This window comes from Gymnogyps californianus, chromosome 5 (genome assembly GCF_018139145.2).
Source record: "Gymnogyps californianus isolate 813 chromosome 5, ASM1813914v2, whole genome shotgun sequence".
NCBI lineage: Eukaryota > Metazoa > Chordata > Aves > Accipitriformes > Cathartidae > Gymnogyps > Gymnogyps californianus.
Window position 1 is genome coordinate 13,092,975 of NC_059475.1, and position 21,453 is coordinate 13,114,427.

At 42.7% G+C, this 21,453-nt stretch overlaps 3 protein-coding genes across 3 annotated transcripts; 2 read left to right on the forward strand and 1 right to left on the reverse strand.

Annotated features, from left to right (window-relative positions):
- Window positions 1–3,447: 3,447 nt before the first annotated feature.
- On the forward strand, window positions 3,448–4,367 carry ASCL3 (achaete-scute family bHLH transcription factor 3). Its single transcript, XM_050898225.1, has one exon. The coding sequence runs from the start codon at window positions 3,500–3,502 to the stop codon at window positions 4,040–4,042; it is 543 nt and encodes a 180-aa protein (XP_050754182.1). The 5' UTR covers window positions 3,448–3,499; the 3' UTR covers window positions 4,043–4,367.
- A 2,785-nt stretch (window positions 4,368–7,152) lies between these two features.
- On the forward strand, window positions 7,153–13,719 carry C5H11orf16 (chromosome 5 C11orf16 homolog). Its single transcript, XM_050898456.1, has 7 exons — window positions 7,153–7,319; window positions 8,133–8,292; window positions 9,429–9,657; window positions 10,425–11,087; window positions 11,550–11,737; window positions 13,494–13,604; window positions 13,642–13,719. The coding sequence occupies exons 1-7, from the start codon at window positions 7,153–7,155 to the stop codon at window positions 13,717–13,719; spliced, it is 1,596 nt and encodes a 531-aa protein (XP_050754413.1).
- A 1,215-nt stretch (window positions 13,720–14,934) lies between these two features.
- On the reverse strand, window positions 14,935–19,887 carry AKIP1 (A-kinase interacting protein 1). The gene is made up of 5 exons (XM_050897790.1): window positions 19,780–19,887; window positions 19,152–19,229; window positions 16,579–16,692; window positions 16,210–16,260; window positions 14,935–15,293 (listed from the first exon to the last, which is right to left on the reverse strand). The coding sequence occupies exons 1-5, from the start codon at window positions 19,885–19,887 to the stop codon at window positions 15,150–15,152; spliced, it is 495 nt and encodes a 164-aa protein (XP_050753747.1). The 3' UTR covers window positions 14,935–15,149.
- Window positions 19,888–21,453: the final 1,566 nt, after the last annotated feature.

The following is a 21,453-nucleotide window of genomic DNA, read 5'->3' on the forward strand; positions in this document are numbered from 1 at the left end:
ACCAGTTATGACAGTGATGTACCCAGGGTCCCGTGAAGAAAAATAATGTAACTTGTTTGTTGAATACATGCCTGTCTACCAGTTATAGTAGATGTTCTACCTCTTGGCTGCCTTTCTGATGAGGCCTGAAGCTGGCGTGGGAAGGAGGATGCAGAATACAGCCTTGTGGCCCCACACAAGGGCAGCAGAAGCAGAATGCTTTCTTTGATGGCTGACAGTCCCGAGAAGACACGACTGGGTGTATGTAGCTCTTTTGGTAATAGATCAAGTGTTTCTAATCTTACAGTGTCTTCTGAAAGTTTTAAGCTAAACTGGTTTGGTTTTGGATTTTTTGTGTGGTTTTACTTTGATCGATAGAAGGGCCGCATAGTGGGATAGTCTAAAGTGTCAAGGTAATACTGTAAAATGTGGGAGTTTTGAAGTTGGGTGTCCTATTTCCTTGCACCTGTGCAATTGGACAGCTATATACTGATATATGTAGCATCTATATACCTACATATATTTGATTATACAGACTGATTGCTCCATACAGTGTTTCTAAGTTTAAGCAAAACTTTAAAACGTTTGTCTTGCTACTCGTTGCTCACTGTTTTTAAATCTTGTCTTGTCTACATCCCTAAATGCTTTATTAGAGACCTTTTGTATGGTGTTATACTTCTTAACACTAAGGGAATTTTCCAAAATTACAGGTATGATGAAGATTAAATTTGAGGGTATTAAGCTAACTAATGTGTGTCCTCACCTCTCATCTGGAGACAAATCTGTCACAAGTTTCTTCTAAATAAATGCTGATTTTCTGTGTTTAAAATGAAGCTATGAAAATTAGTTTGCTTATGCCTTGATGGTAAATATTTAACTAAATTCTAGCTGATTGTTATATTTAGACATTAAAGTACAAAACGCCAATAAATGAAAATACTGCTTTAGTAAACTGTAACAGAATACATACAGGAAGTAAACAAAGTACATTCCTGATTACTTTTTCAGGTAATCTGGTTGTGTTCAATACAGTCTTAAAATTTCTAGCCCTTAATGCCAAGTTTTGTTGCCATCATAGCTGTGGTGTGGGTGGAAAAACCAAACCAGAAATGAGCAGATCTAACTGTAAGCTACTTTGCATGTTGTCAATTGACTATAAATTGCAGCAGTCATTGACTCAGCGGAACAAGCTACATAATTCAGGTAAGAGACTTGCATATTGCTGTATCTAGCAACAGATCTTCACTGAATATCAATGTTTTTGTAAATCACTTCTACCAGCTATTCAGTAACAGTGCTTCCGTAGCTTTTTAATGAATCATGTTTAATATGATCTCTTATTAAATAAGATGTAAGAAAAATGGAACATTAACTTCTTCTTTTAATATCATTCAGATATTTTCAGGTATTATTCATCAGTCTTAAAATAGCACGTCTTGTTTCCTTGGATTTTACTTTCATCTGAAGATTGGTGAGTCTCTAGTCTAAAAGGAAAACTGTCCTAACACTTGCATTTTGCGCTTGGTGCAGGTAGTAAGGCAGCAGATAACTGTTTTATGTAATGCTATTATGCAGCAGAAGTGTCAGTACTAAGCAACAAATACTGCAAGTATCTCTTCTTGGGGGGTTGTGTTGGTTTTGGTTTCTTGCTCTATAGTGATGTTTTGCTATAAAGTTTTGGGGTTTTTTGCTATGTAACAGACATTGGTTTTGAGTTGTTAGCAGTAGAAAGTTTTTAGACAATAACCCAACCTGTGTAAGTAGAAAAGGGAAAGATGATTGTCTACTATTTTCATTTTGTAACGAGTGTATATATTCACCTCTGATTTTCTGCATGTATATTAATGTAAAATGGGTGTGTATTCATGCTTTCAGCCTACCTACAGAAGTATCTGTTTAAGATGCGTGTGACTTTCTCTCTTGTCTAACAGCATGCTATCAATGAATTCTTAACTCATAGGATTTCTGTTGTGAGATCTATGTGCATTAGAAAAAGAGACAACACTGAATACAGAGGCGTTTTGATAGAATATGTTGTGAGGATAGGTTCATACTGAGTAAAAATGCTCTCTGTATTAAACATGGCAGGTATGAAGTCATTAGAAAACATTAAAATATCCCCATATCCTTGTGAATGATTAAGGGGATCCCATTTATGTTATAGAACTGTGGTCAGAACATTTGAAGCTTTGCAAGTTTTTTGTGCGTATGGAATCTAGATATTTGTAGGGACCTAGTTCAATGTTCAGGTGTGTTTCCTCTTTTAGAGGGTGTAATATAACCTAAGTGTTTTAGACAGCAATGTATAGATGTGGAATTGGATGGTGAGTAAGAGCATTTTTGGATAGATTCTGTGTAGGCAAGTATTGCTTGCAGTCCATGAGGATGGATCACAGTAATTCTTTAAAAATTAACTAGTTATTTAAAATTTATTTTTAAGTAGCTATTAGGTAAGAATCATTACAGTTATGCTGATATTTAGCTGTTTGAATAATGATATTGATGTAGCTTCCTGTAAAACACTGCAAGATTATCTTTCTAATAAGTATATAATGGTGATCTGAGTAGTTACATCTGCTGCAATGCTGCTCTGAAGAGAGGGTATGTGGTTTTAGTAGGCCAGTCTGAGTTACGGGTTTCTAGCAGTGCCCCAACAACTGTGTGCAGTCCCTTCTTAGTAAAATAATTTCTAATTAGAACAATATTATTAGGACATGCAGTTTTTTCCTTTAATAAATGGTTTATTTCATAATCCTCTATCAGTAGGATGGCATTTAGTATTTCATATCTGTGTTTAATCTGCAGGTGAGTGCAGAAGGAGCATGAAGACCCAAGGAGATGTTAGGTTTAGCAGAAATTCATCCTCTAAACTTTTTGTAAAACTTCTTATGTATTATGGATGTAATACCTGACAGACATAAAATTAAGATTGAGATCCATTCCCTGCACAAGTTTTCCATCTAATTAAGGTAGTATAGTGAATGAGACATCAAATGAATAGAGAGAAAAAATGATGTGGATAGGGAGTCTACTACTGGAATTGTAGATTGTAGATTTAATTTTTTTCAGGGAGAAGGGGGGTGGACAGAATGCCTCAGATGTTGGCCTGCTTTGTTTATTGTCTGCAGAGATGTAAGTTTTGGTGGATTTGGAGCAAGCTAGACCTATTTGGAGTACATAAAGGTAGATTCACTTCATTTCTAAAGCTGAGGTGAAGGGAGACTGCTGTTTCCTTTAGGAAGCTTTAGTGGCTTTATTTTCTTAATCTGTTGTGAATTATTTTAATCAGTGTTGCTGACTGGCACTTTCTTGTATTTTCGAATGGGACATTGTCTGCTCTATGTAACAATCTTCCAACACTGTTCTGAAGTGTCACAAATGCATTAAAAGTCTCTTCTGGAAAATGCCAGTAATGTCAAGTGTTGGTAAGTCCAGGTGAGGTTTTTTTTTTTCTACTGTTCAGCATGAGTTGTTTAAACTATTACGTAATTATACTTTTCCAGGTTAAGTGCAGAACCTGATGGATGGCAAAAGCTACTGTAACCTCATGGACAAGTTATCCATCTGTACTGAGACTCAGCGCATACAGCTGGCTAGGCCTTTCTGTGCTGACCCAGTGGTCACGTTTCACGTGTACCCAGAAACACCAAACCAGGTCACTTGCTCTGAAGACTTGTCGTTCCTTCCTTTCATGTCTGAGCATCTCATTGCGGAGAACTTCTACAGTGAGCCCTGCACCTTTCCCTACCAAATGCCCCATTCCAATTACCGCAGAAGTGAGTACTCCTATGGGCCAGCTTTCATCAGAAAGAGGAATGAGAGGGAAAGACAGAGGGTTAAATGTGTCAATGAAGGCTATGCTAAACTGAGGCATCACCTACCTAAGGAATACTTGGAGAAACGGCTCAGCAAAGTAGAGACACTCCGTGCTGCAATAAAATACATTAGCTACCTACAGTCTGTTCTGTACAGTGATTCTGTGGTGGCAGAAAAAAATGTCATGGAGCCAAGCCAAGCACCTAAAGCAATTAACAAACAAAACCAGTTTTTGAAGACTATCTAAACTGTTCCAAACCAAGCAAAAGGTATTCTGTCTGGGAACCTAGTAGCCACTATGTTATCAATGACATGCACATTCCTGGCACAGCTTAGGAGCAGATCATAGCACGCGTCAGTATCAGCCCACAGAAAAGAGTTTTGATTTTCCAGATAGTAACTACACTTAGATATGAAAAAAACCAACTGGGGAAGTCTAATCTGAATGGCCTAAGTTAGTTAATTCATGGAAATTGGAAAACATTTCTAAAATTGTCACCAAACCAAAAATGTAATACCTGTACGTGTGAAGTAACTGTACGTATCATCACAACCTGCATGCTTTAAATAAAATCTTTCCACTGATGGGACTGAGATTCCTCTCATTTTCTGTAATGTTACTGGTTTACTATCACATGCACTTTCTTAAAAGATTTTTGGTCTAATTGCCAGTGTTTCTCTTAAAAGGCCTTTTTAAAGGTTCCCAGGAATGTTGTTAGATCCCAACAGAAAGGATAACTTAGTTTAAAAGGGGAAAAATAAAAAGAGGGTAGTAGCTCTCTGAAGCACGGTTACTGAACATAGGAAGAGCATAACGTCTTGCAGGTGCTGTTCCATCCTTTTCTTATTAATCAATATTTTAATCCCATTAAAAACTGTTGACTTAGCCTAACTTCTATTGAAAATTGGATTCTTCTTCAGCTGTCAGTGCCCTTAAAAATTATTAGGACTGGTCACGCAATACACAGTATAAAGAGGGTTGGCAAGGTCTTGGCATTGGGGGGAAAAAAAATCCTGCAACAGAAATTTTTTGGGACTTTCATGGTTGAGGTCTGGGGTGGTCTTCCCTGACCTCCCAGTCTGTTCCTCTGTACTATTGATGGTTTCAGCTGAGTGGTGTAGAACAGATGTATGTGAAGATGGTGAAGACAGTTTAGCTCATACTGGCAAAGTGTTCTTAACATTTGCTGTATGTAAGGGAATTATATTATGGATATTAAACAACAATTCTGCTGACAACATGAGAGCAGGTAGTCTGTGGGTGCAGCAGAATATACAGAAAATGGTTACAGGCTTCCCAAGTGCTGTATCCTTGTCCCTAATCGCAATCATCCCCTTTGTTATCTTGTTTTTATAGCAGTGAATTGAAAAATGCCTACAAAATGCAATTAAGTATTCCTCTCCCCCCCCCCCCCCCCTCCCCAAAAGTTAACATTTGTTAAGGAGAAAATGAAGATTAGGGATCACAGCAGAGATTAACAGATTTCTGGATTGTATTCTGGCACGTTTTTGATACACACTTTGCAGGAAAAGAGTAGAATTCATTAATCCTTCCCCTTTATTGTGAAAAGGACAAGTTTGTAAAGTGATTTGACCTCAGTTTGTCTCAGCTTCAACCTTTCTGTCCGCATTTCAAACCAATTTATTTGTCACACCCTGTGGTGGTGGGCTTTTTTTTCTAAATCTGAACTGTAGCTTACTATGATGCTATTTTTTGCCCTGCAATAGTAGGCAGAAAGCCTACAGGACACTGTGCCCTCTTATAATCCCTTCTCTGCCCCTGCAGTCTTTCAGTGCAATATCTAGATCAACAGGGAGTTGAAAATTGAGCGGATGCGTGGCAGACAAATGGTCCTCTCTGTAGTCACGTTCCACTAGTTTTTAACCAGTAAGGTCAGGATGTCCGATCCTGGTAGTAACAACTGTGGCACCCTCCATAGCAACTAGGAAACACTGGCAGCAAATGGCTTCCTGCGTCAAACAGGCAAAAGGGCAAGATTTCTGCATTGGGACTAAATCCAAATCGACCAGATGTAGTGTTATCAATAGCTGGTAAGTTTGAAACACTGCTGTGTTGAAGTAATTGGAGTTACCCAGGGGAAAAAAAAAAAATCTCATAAAGTGTTGCGCAATTGCCTTTGTCAGTGCCCTGTTTTATACAGAAATAGGGGACTTGGCTCTCAGCAGTAATAGTGCTGAATGGGTTTAAAATGTGCTTTAATGTAGAATTGATAGTTGCATTTCTTCACAAAATATTACTGATTCCATCTTGGTTTGGTTCATAATAGGGGAGTTTGTGTAGTTGTGAAACAAGTGAATATATTGTGTTCGTTTGCTGACTTAAAGACGCATTTTGCAGCAGTTAATCCACTCTTCTTGCTGAGTTTGGTGTGCTAGTTTTCTGAAATTATGTATATCTGGGAGTCCTCATAAAAAGGACTTCCAGATCATCTCTCTTAGATAAGAGACAAAATAACATTTAAACATAACATGAGCACGTAAACTGTATTTTGTAAAGTAAATTAGGCACTTAAATTTTATATGTTGTTGAATTTCCATGCAAATTTTACCCTAAGCATGCTAAACATTTCTAAGCAATATTTAAAAAAAAAAAAAAAAAAAAAAAAAGAAAAAGGAATGGAAGCTTGTCTGCTACATCTTGTCAGATTACCGGAGATAGCATCACATCATCAATCTTATCGTGACAGCCTCTGAATAGTTATCTCTTGTCAAATCTGAGCATCTCATTCTTTCTCATGGCAAGCCATAATCCTACTGTTATAAAACATGACAGGACAGCTGAAAGATCAAAATATTTCCTCTTAATACATCACTATAAATAAAACAAGTAACAGACAACTGTAATCTAACATCACATTGAAAAACTGTCATGTTTACTCAGCTTGTCAACTTCAGCTGTAGTTTCTGTCTCAGCTTGTAAAATAGGGAAGGTTTGGCTGGGACTGTGTGCAAGAAAGCTTTAAAGGAGAGTGTAGGTATAAGAAAAGAGAGCTGGATGTTACAGAGGGAAACAAAAGTTGGAGGGAGGTGAAAGCTATTGCTTTCCTGGGGATTTTCACAGCATTTCTAGTTTCCTTGTGTGTTTCTGTCCCTCTACCAGGTCGGGATTTGGGTGACTGAAGATCACTGAAGTTGGTGACATGGGTTCATCTGACCAAATGCCAGTCTGGATATTTTGAATTCATTCTTTTAAAATAAAAATAAACAAACAATAAAAGCTACTGAGTTCTTGAGGTGCACTGGAAAGCATTTGCTTGTGTTGGAAAATGCCAGTACCTTGTCTCTTTTCTACCAACAGATCATGACTGAGTCCTGCAGGTAGCTGCTTTTGCAAGAATGGCTCGTTTGGAAGGGTTCCTGCCTACGGGTCACAGGTATTGCAGTGCAATGCCAGCTCTGGACAAGTTCTCGTGTTCCAGCATCGTACCTACTGTCAGCCCCTGCTGCAGGGGCTCTTTTGTAGTGCATCCCGCCTGGATCGCCGAGCCCCTCACCCCCCAGAGGTAAAATCAAGTTCTTGTTTGAGTCTGTGATTTGTTCTTTTTCATTATATCTAATCGGATAAAACAGGCTGGTGTGTCAGATTAATAAATTAGCAGCTTGAACATCATTTGAGCTTTCCCATCCTCTGCACTGGCAGTTTTTTAGAGGGTATTAACTAAAGTGATTTGCTACCCTGAAGATTATGAAAAGCAAAGCCTGAGTAAACCTCCTATCAAAGAAACATTCCTTTAATATTAATTTGGATAAATAAAAGCAACTTGCATTAGCAGCCATCTTCTGTGAAATGTTTCTAATGCTTTGTGATGGGGAATTATTTTTCCTGTTTTGGACTTGAACCTGTCATCAACCAGCAGCTTCGTTGTTTACTTCTCTACTTTTCTGTTGTTCCCTGAATGCCCCAGTGTAAACTGTCAGCTACAGCGCTCTCAAGTGCACCTACGCTGTGCTTTGTGCTGGAGATGGATCCTTTCTCCTGATCTTAAGGGTTGCATTGGCTTGCCATGTAAACAGCAAAGGGGCTAGTGCAGGTAATGCTGGCCCAGGATTCCAGTGTACTCCTGGCTCACTTCCTCTAAACCCAAAACCAAAGAAATCTGGGTAAAAACAGGCACTGATGGGTTTTTTTTTCGCAAGAGCAAGGAATTGTCCCAGCACAAGCAAGTTTTCTGCTTCTTCCCACATGCTTCGGCCTGTGGGAGTGCTACAAAATGAGGTGGAGTGATCCAGTTCTTAAATCTTCCAAGATTTTTTTTTTTCTCCATGACCTACAGAAGTTGTTTCTCCTAGTTCTGACCCATTTTCTTTTTTTCAAGGTGCCAATGGATTAGCCACTGCCTCCCTTCCCCTGGCCCAGCATGGAAGAGGCTGAGCATATCGGGGAGATCAGTGGGCTTAGACAGCAATGTCCCTGTGCTGGTGAGAGGGGAACAAGATGGATTTTATTACCGTGGTACAGTAAAAGAGGAGGTAGAGGTGAGTCCAGCAGTCCTCACGCACCATCTGAGTTTAGTGTGGTGGTTTTGATTTCAGCTGGTGCATGAATTAGAGAACAGATCACCAGGACAGCTGATGCTCGTGGGTATGTCGATTCATAAAGCTCCTGATGTCCCTGATTCCAGGCTGTCCTCACCTCCTGTTGCCTGGCACGCCGGGTGAGCCTCTCGCATGCAGCACCGCCTCAGGCACCAATAAACTAATAATGATCACGTCCTTGCTCTGCTCAGCCTCCTTTACTGAGTCGATTTCTAGGAGTGAGGAGGCATGTTTCGGGGATCCTCATTTTGTGCAGAAGATGGGTGCCCCCCAAACTCCCAGTTCCTGGTGAGAGCAGTGTTGTGCACCTTGCAAGAGCAGGCCCTCTGCTTCTGCTGGCGCTGGGCATTGAGCCAGCCTCAGACAGTGTGAGTGCTGTTGTGAGTAGTGTACTGGCTACTGTTGTGTGTAGACACATAACCATCAATAGCACAGGAAAAGCGTTAGTGTTTTATGTACACACATCCAACTTGAATCAGCAACAGACCAATGGCTCAGTGTCTTTTCAGAAACGTTAGTGAAAGCTTTAATTCATTAGTTTGTTAGCACTTCAAACTTAACAGAAAAAAGAGCCTATTCTTTCTCAAGAACAGGGCAGTACCTCGTTTCATTGTTGATGGAAAGCCTCTTGACAGGCCTTAATTTAAAAGAAAATAAAAATTCCTAACAACCCCCCCAAGAAGCAGAGTTTCTGTTGTATGTAATGAGGAAGGACTTGGGCATGACTGAAAAACAGGTCTGAATGGCTTCAGTGTCCCTTGTTATCTGGTGCACACGGTGTGGTTTGTGAAATCCAGTTGCACTCTATAGCTTTTTCTCTTGGGGAAGAAAATACAGGTCCTAGCAGCAGTGAATCTGTACATATGCTTCACTCAGCCTGCTTTCTGGTGAGCCTCATGGAGGTTTTTTTGGCGCTCTCAGTGCTGGACTAACACTGCAGACTATTTACTGTTCAGGCTTGCTTGGTGTTTTGACCTAGCCACATAGCCACAGAATGGCCTCCCAGTGAAGGTTACATGACCTGACACATTACGGACTGTTTTTCAGAGGAACTATTATTTTGTTCCTGGTAACAGAGTGAAAGAGGCATGTTCCTGGTAGAGTTTGCCAAACCACTTGTGTCACATGGAAGGCATCCAGTGTGTGTGCAAAAAACAGCAAAGGATGACATCCTGGAATATGTGAACGGGATGAAGCACTCCTTACTCCCTGGAGACAAAGTGCTGGCACCTTGGGAGCCAGATATGGCCAGGTACGGCCCAGGAACCGTCCTCACGGGCATTGAGACAAGGGACCCCTTACGAGGTAAGAAAGATGCTGCCGCCTTCTTCCTTGCCTTGCTCCAGAACGTGAGTGAGACTGTCAGGATAAACTCTTGTCGTGGTGCTACTGCCAGAGAAACACCAGTGCACAGACTACAGTTTAGCATTGCTTAAAGCTTGCAGGAGCTGCTGGGACTTGCTGATGGATATCTGTATGTAACCTCACCAGTCTGACCCTAAGGAAGCTGTGACCCATAAAAATGTCATCTTCTGTGTCCGCGGATGGGCTATTTCCTATCTGCTCAGACAAGGTGCTTTCTGCCATGTGAAGGACGGTGGCCTTTTCATGAGGGATACAAGTGAGGCAGCTCTCAGGAAGCACCCATTCATGCTTGAATGCTCACGTTTGTACTGAGTGGTACCTCTGGGGGTGATTCTGTCACCCGAATGTAGAAGATTTCAACAGCTCATTCATTTTTCCCATGTCTGACATGACTTACCAAAATAATGTTCTCAGAGCATTACTGCTAACTTTGGCAGTAACAACAAAAGTTACTCAGTCAACATTTTCTTGTTCATCTGATGACAAATTGGGAGGAAAGATGCTGCCAGGCCTGTTGTCACACCGACAGTGCCCTAGCTGCCCACTCCACCCTCCATGACATTATGGTGAGGTGTTAGAGAGGGGTGGTAGTTGATCCTACTGCTTGACAGGAGTAGAAAGTTCATAAAGCTGCAAAGCCTGATCTGTGTATGTGCATTGCCGAGGCAGGCCAGCTGCTTATGGCTGCTTACCTTTTCTCTCAACAGCCTCAGAAGATGAAGAAATTATGGTCGAGTTCTGGAATGACAAGAAAGTGAAACTCCCACGAGGTGTGGCTCTGTGGATCCCTCCTAGCCTGTGGGAGAGGATTGTAGAGATGATCCACATGCCCTTCACCAGCAGGGTGAAGCCCAGAGAAAGTCCGGATGCTACCTCTTGTATTTTTTCCTGCAGTCCTAAAACAGCCCTGATTCCTGTTTGTGCTGTACATAGCCTTGCCAAGCACTGCTTGCTCTGCTCACCCTGCTGGCCACGTTTCCACTATCACTGTGATGGTATATGCTGTTCATCAGCATATGTAAGGTGCATCTGGTGCTGCCATCCCCATGTTGATGCTTGGTGGCCTCTTCCATCCAGGTCTCTCGTCTTTCACAGCAAAACTGAAGAGGCAGAGTCCAGCAGCGAACCGTCTCCATGCCTTCTAGAACTGAAAAGCCCAAAACAAGAAGCAGCAGCAGCTGTGGCAGCATCTTCCCCCTCTTCTGATTCAGAGTGGGACCTGGAGCCATTCCTCACTAAGAGCACTGTGGTGGACAGTGCTGTTAACACAGGCTCTGGCTGTCTTGAGAAGCCCAGGCTAAAGGATTCTGCAAGAGCCGAGTGGAAATACTGGAAAAGAAGCCACCACAAGTCCCATCCCAGTAATTCAGGTACCTTTTAACACTCCCACAGGGAAGCAGCAGCCAGAGGCGGGGAGGGGGGGGAAGTGTTCTGGGCCCCATTCATCTGGGCGGTCACTTTGCCTGTAGTTTATTGGTATAAATACTATGAATTTGCGTATCAGTCTCCGATACAATATTTCCCCCTACCCAACGTTTCTGCTGCCTCATCTTGCATGCTAGCTCTTTTTCTGGCAACTCATCCAATGGAAAACTACCAGAACAATGATTTTCATTTGGAAGCATAGATATCCCTCTCTGAGTTTGTTCCCCGTCATTTTCCTATGCTTTTTATGATGCTAACATCTTCATTAACCTTCGTAGCTAGTCCATGCGGAATAACCTGAAAGAATTCCTTTCAGGCTTAAAGTGCATTTTACCCTCTTCTGAAATGAATGATTTCTCCGTTTCAGTTCTGGTTTCACTCTTAGATACAATTTTACTCCTTCCTAGGACTCGGCAGTCGCAGCAGCACATGGACAAAGGGCAAGCTGGAATCCAAAGCCATCTCCGTTGGGGATACGTCCCATGTTGCCCCGACTAATTGGAGTGCAATGTTTGAAACCATCGAGCAGTCTCCCAGAGGGCAAGTCACAATGAAAGAAATCTTAAGAGGCCAAGATTTCAAGCCATCATTGGGGGTAAGGTAATCTGTATTAATACTGTATTTATGTAAGCATGTGGTTTGTTTGAATGGAAGAAATATTCTTGTTGGTGGTCTGGAAGTTGGCTAGAAAAATACATCATTTCTAACTTAACTGCTTGATAAGGCCATCCACCGGTTTTGTGATAGGCACGAAACTACACTAATTAAAACAAAACAAAAATCCCAAAACCCTGAGGAAGGGCTGAAGCTACTTGGTAAAATGGAAAAGATTATGCCAGTAACTGTGTGAGCATTCAATAACACACATTTCAATTCAGAAACCTGCCAAATGCCCATTGACATCAACCCAATGAAGTCCTATGGAAGTAGGGGCCCACATGAGTGGCCCTGGAAATGGACAGATGTGACTGTCAGCAGCAATGAAACGCAAGAAAAGATGCAATCTGGAAAGGTGCTGGGCTCTGCCAGTCAAACTCTGATAGTCACGATCTCTATCTCTGAAAGATAAAAGTAGATTTTTTTAGTAAACAGTCTTTACTATCTTCTCTTGCTCGCCCACAGGAAGCAAGCAGTTTAAACAGCAGACCCCTACCCTGAATCTAGGGGATACAGAGCAAGCAAACTGTGTCACAGCTAGGGACAAGGACAACACCCTGATTTTTTATGCCTGGTTTCTGTTGGCCGTGGTCCCCTCCTGCTTTAGAAAAACTTGGAAAAAAAATCAGAACATGAACGCCAAAAAAAGCAAGCACAGAAAAGAGGAAGAAAAAAGCTTGCAGGAAGAAGGGGAAGATGAAAGAGAATGGCAGGATGAACAGAAACACTGCTCTGCACAAGAGCGTCAGGGGTACAATTAATAAATTATGTATCAGAAATCAAATATTAGCTCCTCTGTACCTTCATGCTCTTGCTACTGTGAGCTGACTGCAGAATAAAACTTTGAACAGGCTAAACTTGCATGGTTTTCTTTAGGAGAAGATTAATCTGTTAATGACGTGTCTTAGTGAAGAGAGAATATACTGGAATGTATCTTGTACTCTCACAATTATATGCATTAATTTTAAGCAGATGCCTACCAACTTATTAACTGTATGGTTCCTACTTTATTATTTACATAATCATAATCACACACCTTTGTAATTGATTTCCTAGGAATTTTTAGGACAGTATGGAGCGCCAGGCAGACATGCTCTATGTTAGCAAGTGTCACAGCTGTGCACTGAAGTGACATGCTTTGCCTTTTGGTAAAACTGCAAAGAAACAAGAGTGGTTTCATTCTAGCCCCAAACTGACAGCATGAATCACAGTAGTGGATGCAATGTGGTAATACAGAGTATAATGACATACTTTTATTCCTGTAAAATAGCCCTTGGTGTTTTTAAACCCAGAAGATACATTGCTACTCCTTGAGATAGCTAAAAGCAGTTTTAGCATATAATGCAGACTGCATCAGAAGTAATTTGCAACAAACAAGTGAAGCTAGAGAGCAGGCTTTCCAGAGGTGCTCTCTGTGGGGCTAATGTCCTCCCACTGTAGTCACCAAAAATCCTCCTAACTTCTAAAGGAGCAAAGTTTTTGGTCAAAGCCTAACAGCTTCTGAAAATCATTTGGTCTTATTGTACGCTTCTGTGTTTCAGCAGTAAAGTTTGTACTAGCACAGAAATGATACCATTATTAAAGCTATGTGAGGCAGAGGTACCCATCTTACAGCTAGGAAAGCAGCAGTTACGAAGACACTGATGCTTTTTTTTCAGTCTGGACTTCCAAGGGATTTATTTTCTGTCCTCCAGGAAGAAGGTTTTGCAGCATCAGAAAAACAAAGATATAAAACAGCAAGAAAGAAAACAGAGTCAGATGATAAATGTGAAGTGACTTGCATAGGAGACAACAAACTTGACAATGCAGACCATGTCAGAAGAGGACAGACAGAAAAAACAGCAAAGAGCTCACTTGCAACAAAGCAGAGAGAGACATGATCAACCAGAACTCAATAAATGTACAACTGATGAAGTTTAAGAGCTGAAATTTCAGGTAAACTGATTATACTGTATCCGTGTTACATTTATTAAGCAAATCAAGTTCTGATTTAGGTACTGTCTCTGTAGAATATCTTTATGGATAACTGTATAATTTTAATAACTGAGAAACTCTATTTCCACCCACATTGAACTTCAGCATCCTCATTCTTTACTCCAAGGTATTATATTAAATTCCTAATTATTTGGACTTGACTTTACAATTCTGGAGAGATCAGGTAAACTAGTATGAGCACTAAAAGCCTGAACAGATGCATAGCAAGGGTCTAATAAACCTCCAATTTGTCCACAGTTCTCTGGAGTCAGCCAGTGGAATTCAGCATAGCAATTTCTTTTTGTAGAAAGCCGGAAGGAATGAAGAAACAATACAAGCTGACAGCGGAAAATATTTTTTTCAGGATTAAAGCAGAAGAGAAAGTAGCCAGAGGGTAAAGGACCTGCTACTGTAGATACAAACAACAAAATGCTTAGAGATCCAGCATTCAAGTCACTGAACTTTATATTCCCATGAAAATTAACTGAAACCTTAATACCATCAGCTACAAAAAGATTACAGATATATATATATATATATAGGTCATGTCACTAATTCTAACAGTGGAATCTGATCCTTCGGGAGAGTTAAGCATCCAGGGAGTCTCGTTAGTGGGACTGCTCATGTTTAAAGCATATGAACTTGGCCATAAGCTGCAGCGTGCAGTTGCTCAGCAGTACTTTTCCCCTGCAGGAAACAGGAGACAATTCAGGGTACCCTTCCGCCTACTGAACAAGGCAGCTAACTGGTGGTTAGCCTAGGTAAGAGCCTGCAAAGAGACAGGACTTGAAGCGTCAATAGTTTGTGTGCCTATACTGAACATCTGACACATGTTCAAGCACCTTCCTGAGTTGGGGTCCTAGACAGTCAATTTCATTTGCACTTTATTTCTTTATCAGAATAATAAAAGTACAGATAGGAGAGATGCATTGTGAGCCAGCTGCTCTAAAATCAGTGCCAGCCCACAGAAGCTCATGTACATCCATATTCATACCACATGGATCATGCTCTGTGGTCAAGAATGTGACATGGACGTTCTGTCTGAGGATAATATAAAAGAAGCTGTCATCACAAAGACTAAATTATGTATTTTATTCCACTGATTGTATCTTTAATTGTTTAAAGTGTAAGAACCTGGAATTACACAGTCACATAATTGGATTTAAGGCACACAATGTACAAATATTTATAAAATCAGTGTACAAAGTGGGCTGCATGTAATTGCATTAAGTAGAAAACAAATATACAGGCCATAAAAATGGAGTCCCAAAGAGGATACTATTAAAGTGCTAACAAGAAAAAGATATACATAGTTCATTCCATGCATTAAAACAGCCTCGTATTTTATTCCTGTGATTGCCAAGAAACAACAAACATCATAGAACAAAAGTTAAATCAACACTTTGTCCTGCGTTGACATCCACCACGTGGGTTTGTTGCACCATGTCCTCTGAGGTTGCTGTGACAGAATAGGTGCCAGGAGAAACTTCAATGTAGATGTCTTCGGAAGCTTGTCTGGTCTTTAGGGGGGAAAAAAAAGTAAGTTTCATTACTGTTTAGTCATCTTAGATTTCCCACAAAAATAAAAATTTTTAATTTGGGTAAAAAAATTACATTTCAGCCGCTATATAAACGTACTAAGATTTTTCAAAATACACAGGCAGCATGGACAAAACTGTAAAATGTTTCTGTCAATACTTTGAGTATGGCACGTGATAACTTTTGTATTTCATCTAGTGTTTCAATCAATGCAAATAGTCAACATGCTGTAATCTCTGCCTCACAAAACTGAAAGTTACCAACCTAAACGGTTTTGAACATAAATCTGGAAAACATCCATACAACAAGGGTACTCCTACTAATTTGTACTGTGGTACAGATTCCATGTTTCTCATCTTTTGTGGCTTAGAAGTTCCCAAAATTGATTTGGTGAGGTGTTAAGCTTTGAAAAATAAAAAAAGTTTTCTTCTCCTTGAAGAAAAGGAGTCTTCAGAGAGACTGTATGAGGGCCAAGCATAACTGGCTAAGCAACTGCTGCGTGCCTTGCTGCATGCCTTTCCTTCCGCACAGGGAATGTGTCAGGAGCACAAATGAGGTGAGGCTGAACTGCTGGATTATTGTTGCTGATGCAATTCACAAGAACCTAAAGATTAATTACAGTGTTTGATAGTCTGTACCAGTCCAAAATATGAAGTAGATGCTTAACTGGTTACATGCCAGAATGCCACAATCTGGTTTACAATTAATTGTGCAAGTCTCTGTATGCCCATTCTACTGCCCACCTATACATACATTAGGATTATGAACGCACCACTGGTTAATCTTCTGTGCCATCATGAAGTCTCCACACCTGATCACAAATTTTAACCAGCTTGATGCAAAATGATAAAGAAATGCTATACCTCAATTTAAAACCAAAGTATTCTACAAACTTACACGTTGCTGGCAAATTTGAGCTTGACTGGGTGCTACAGACACTTCAATCCTCTGGAAAGAAAAAGATACTGTTTTCTAATGATACAACACAAAAGGCAAATTCAGCCCCTGAGAGAGGGGATGCTTTATGTCCATGAAATTTTCCCCTCCACAAAAGGACTGATATGACACTGACTGGTGCCACCAGAAGTTACTCTGCCTCCCCCCACCCCCTGACAGAAGGCTCAGATCAGTCCAGGTGTTCATATGCCCATGATGTCAAACCACATACATCAGTGTAAGCAAGTGTCACAGACACTAGGTGGATAACAACTGTCCCATGGCAAGGGAAGGAATAACCTTTAATCAAAACCAAAACCACCTACTTACCTCTTCTTTGGAGGACTCCAGCTCTCTTTCCCCTGCTTGCCTGCCATGGTATCTGCAGATGTGTTTGATTTCATGCTCTTTGCATCTACAGGCTGCCATGAAGCTATAGTATTTCTGGACAACAATAGAAACAGAGAATATTACGTGGAGAAGCATCAAAGCCATGCTCACAACTACTGCAGATTTACAATTAAAAGTGAGTGGAACTGCACAGCTACTGACCTTCTGTATTAATTGGCTGGTTTGTTCTTGTGTGAGGATGAAAACAATGCCTGGATATCCACAGGACATCTGCCTTCTGGTACAAAACTGTCAGACCTGATTTTAGATGCCTGTCTCCCGACACAATACATAGGGACTGTCTGACACCTCAGAACTGAATTCGTTAAATATCAGAAGGAATGCTCTGGAAACATCTACCTGATCAGGCTCTTCAAGAAAAGCTCTGGTGGAAGAAGGCGTAGTTTATGGGTCCTTAATAGGATATATATGCAAGCTAGGTGCTTTGCAATCTAGCCAGTGAAGACTGGTTCTGCAAGGCACATGCAGGAGCAGTGCTCTAAAAGCAGAACACGTTAATATTGAAAAACTATTTGGTGAAGAAGCTGAAGTGTCTTCAAGGCTGGTACCAGTAGCATAGTGGTTTTGAGAATTGTATTTAAGTCCACAGCAGCCCTTTTCTGGCTCCACAGTAAAGGTACTTGAATCTTCCCCACTGCAAATTAAATATTTGAGTACAGCTCTGCTGCCATCTGTTGCCACCACAGAACTGCTCCCAGGGTTACCTTTTTGATCACAGGGACCAAAAAGTTCCAAAATATCTATTTTATTTCACTCGCATTTTCCTTGTCTCTGACTGTCAAGACTAAACTTAACAAAAGTAAGGCCAATAGCAATTCTTATTTCCAGATCTACTGCTGTGTTTTATTCCTTGAGGTTATGCACCCATCAACAGATTTGCTTGCTTGTATTGTGGTTTACTGTGGAGCTACGTCCCCAAATACATCAAATACTCTGACCTATTGCATAACGCTTCACAGAGCATCTCTGTATCACAGGAGGTGAGCTGGATTCTTTTACATGATGTCACAGAGCAAAGAAATTAAATCAAACTTTTGGTAAGAAACATGGGTAAACTTTGGTCCCTCAGTAACTCTAAACAACTCATCTTAAATAAAAATTTAATCGTTTGCATTCAAGTACCTAAACGGTTATGTTTGGCTGTGGATTTTTATTTGCCCTTTGTAAACTTCATCCATGAACTTCCCCCCTCGCCCCCTTTTATGACTCTTCTCTACAGAAGATGACAGAAGCAGTACTGTCTTGGCTGATGCATAAATGTGGAAGTCATCCACTGCTTGTTCCAACTCTAATACTCCTAACAACATAGGATGAGTCTCTATACACTGCTATATTTTTGTTTCATCTTGTGTAAAACTCTATTCTGCCTGAGTTGTTTTAGGATTAACTGGTTACTGTGTATGTAGTGCTTTGAAATGATAAAGGAGTTGCTTAAGAGCTTATCATCTGGTGTGTGTTGAACTACTGTTTTCTCTAATTTAATTGAAGACTTAGCCTCTGTTATTAACTCTGCAGACAATGAGCTCCCTGCTGCATTATGATAACGGATCCTGTAGGGCATAGACGATGTAAACTGATGGAGTTTTCAGAGACTTTAATGCATTAGTCGGGCTGCAGGGCTGCATTCACAAGGACGAGCTGGCCGAGATGGGCTCCCGGTCCATCTATCCAGAAGAGTAATGACACCTGGCAGCCAGAGCCAACATGAAAGCAGTGGAGCTGTGCGTCTGTATGCCATACCTCTCAATTTCTACTTATCACAAATAAAGATACGGTGCTGCTCAGAACTGAGCCCACACTCCTCATCCAGTAGCAACATCCCAAATCGAGTTTGCTTAAACGATGCTGGGGAGGTTAACTCTAAATTCAGAGTGAACATGTGACACAGAGCAATCTCTTTGCTCAGAGATTCAAACTTTCCCTTACTTTGGCCACCCAGAACACACCGACTCTTATCAGCCAGCATAAGCGGTTCATGTTGGCATGATGAAAACAAAGGGTTACTCTGTTGTAAAGCCACTCCACAGCAGAGGTGCAGAGGTACCTGCAGCACTGGAAACAACTCTGTACATTGTGACACGCGGCAAGCCTGCGCAGTGGCTGACACAATGTAATTTGTGACGTCATATGACATTTCTGTCTCTCTAACCGTATTGCCTTCCCACCAAGAAGTGGAGAAACCCTCTGCTAAAATCTGTACTGGTCTACTGCTACTGTCCATGCCAAATGCTGATAGTGGTGTTTATCAACTAAGGTGGTACCAGTTGGTCAGGATAACACTGGTGAAACCTACCATGTAACCTACATGATGGCAAATGCCCCAAATTTCTTAATCTAGGCCAGCATCACAGGCTCACTGGATAAGCTCTTGCCATGCAATGAGCAAAACTGAAGTCTAATTTTTGCAGTTTTAGCAAAAATAGTGCAAACAGGCCTCTGCCAGGCACATCATAAACACTCCCCTTTGCACGGGTCTGGGGGTAAAACCTCACCTCGCATTCCTTTGTGGCTTGATTCATCAAGTTCACAATTGAAGCGAATGCTGCACTGAGACGTTCTGAATCTTCTTCCTGCAATTAAAGACATTTTTTGTAACTCCTAATATGGTGCTCATTGCTTAGAGGTAGAAAGTGTCAGGTGATTAAATGGCGAAATACTCGCTAGTGCTGGAGACTGTCTCTGGGGTGAAACAGTCACGTGTGGCCCACTGCTGTGGTACTTAGTTTTAATGCAGCGTGCCCCAACATGCACCAGGCAACACCGAGGCACTTGCTACACCCAAGAGGTCACCGGATGGAGCAATTGCCTCACTCCACCGTCCTGCAAAGCACTGGTAATTTATTTGTAAGCGCCCTCGACCGTTTCACGCTGGCTTTGACTAGATAAAACGCAGGGGGAAGTAACCAAGTGTGAAACGGTTCTACGGATTTTAAAATGCCTCTAGCTCATTAAAGCACATACGTGCTCAGTCCCACGGGTGTATATATACACACACTAGGCCTCTACAGGACACGAGCTATCCTGCCACCATTTAAGGACGCAGCTCCTCGGCGCTTATTTATTTTGTCGCATTTCTGCCGGCACGGCCGCCCCCGCCCCGCCGCCGCCCGCCACACTGACCGGGGCCGAGGCCGGGAGCCGTCCCGCCGGCCGCCGCCGCCGCCGCCGCGCCCGCTCCAGCACGTCGCGCGCCAGCCCCGCCGTCCGCCCCCCTCGCGCCCCCTCCATCCCGCCGACTGCCGCTGCCGCCGCTGCGCGCCGTCACAGTGCGCACGCGCCGCCGCCCCGCCCCGCCCCGCCCCCATCCCCGCCCACCCGCTGCCGTTAGGGGGCGCCACCGCCCCGCCGGTGCTGCGCTGCCCCGCCCCGCCTCGCCCCGCCCCGCCGCGGGTGAGGGCCGCCCCTTCCCCGCCCCGCCCCGCCCCCCCCGCTCGGTGGCACCGGGGCAGATCGCGCCGGGCGCCCGGTCCCGCCGAAAGGTCGGAGGTCTCTGTTTTCCCCTCACGCCACCGCCCCTGGGGCGGGCCCGCGCCCTGCCCTGAGGTAAAGCCGGCCCCCCGGGCGGAGGAGCGGTGTCCGGACAGGCTTTCCGTGAGCTTCCCTCAGCGGCTCCTGGTGGCGGCGGGTCTGTGAGGCGCCCGGGTGCTGCTCCGCGGTTGTCCCCGCCGGGCGACAACGGGGAGGAGCCGAGAGAAGCTGGAGGGTGCCGAGGCCCGGCCCGGCCCGGCCCGGCTCGGCTCGGCGGGAGGCACGCGCGGCTCGGCGGGCCGGTGCTGGCGTGCCAGGGGGCTTTGCTCTGTGATCTCTGTAGTGGAAAGCGGTAGTCCCTGGTTTTTTTTTTTTAAACTTATGAGGTACAAAATAATAATAACAGTACGTAGTGATGGTTGCCTGAGTGAAACAGGTATTGGTAAGAGGGCAGAGTGCCAGGTGAGCAGCCAAGTCAGACTGCCTGCGAACTATCACCGCATCTGCTCTCCAAAAGAAAGCCCTTTCACTTTGGTTAGTAAAAAGAAAGCACAAAGTGTTTTGGCCTACTGCAAGCGAGATTTGCCAAACAAGCAAATCTGCTCCCTGGAAGCTGCTTCTGGCCCAGGAGGGTTTTCCAGCAGGGCAGCGCGTATGGGTGAGGCCTTCGTCAGCCCCACAGCATGCGAGGCTGCAGTCGCTGCTTGGAGCTACCGAACAGGCTTGGAAAGCGCTGTGGCTATGTGTAAATTAGAGCCACTCTGTGGCTTTGCTCACCTCGCTTGCACTGAGGTGACAGTAGGAAGGGCAAAATAAGCACAGAAACTTTCTTTAAGTGCAGTATGGCCAAGGTTAACAAGTAGGCCTTGATTTTTCAAGTCCTTTGTTCTTGTTTGTGGAACTTTGCTAGCTGTAATCTGTTTGGCAAACAAGAAAAATAATCCTCTCCTAGTTTACTTCTATTATCATCTTCCAGTTGCTTAACCAGAGCAGCAGCCAGCTCCTGTAATAAAGAAGCCCTTCACAGGCTGCTTGTTCATTAAAACACATCGAAGGGCCCAATTCAGTGTTCAAATACAACTTAACTTCAGGTTGGGTCTCTTGTACTCAAAATTTAGGCAGGTGCTGCGGTGCTTGAGGTGTAGGGGACTGAATGCAACATAGATGGAGTAGAAAAATAGTATTTGATAAAAGCACTGTTGGTATGTTTGAGATGTTTGTTTGATGTGTTGGAGAAGCAGTCAGAATAGCCTGCTTCCTGCTTAATTGGAAGTTGGGCATCTTTCTTTGAGCATCATTCCTTGTTATCATTGGTCTCCTGGAGAG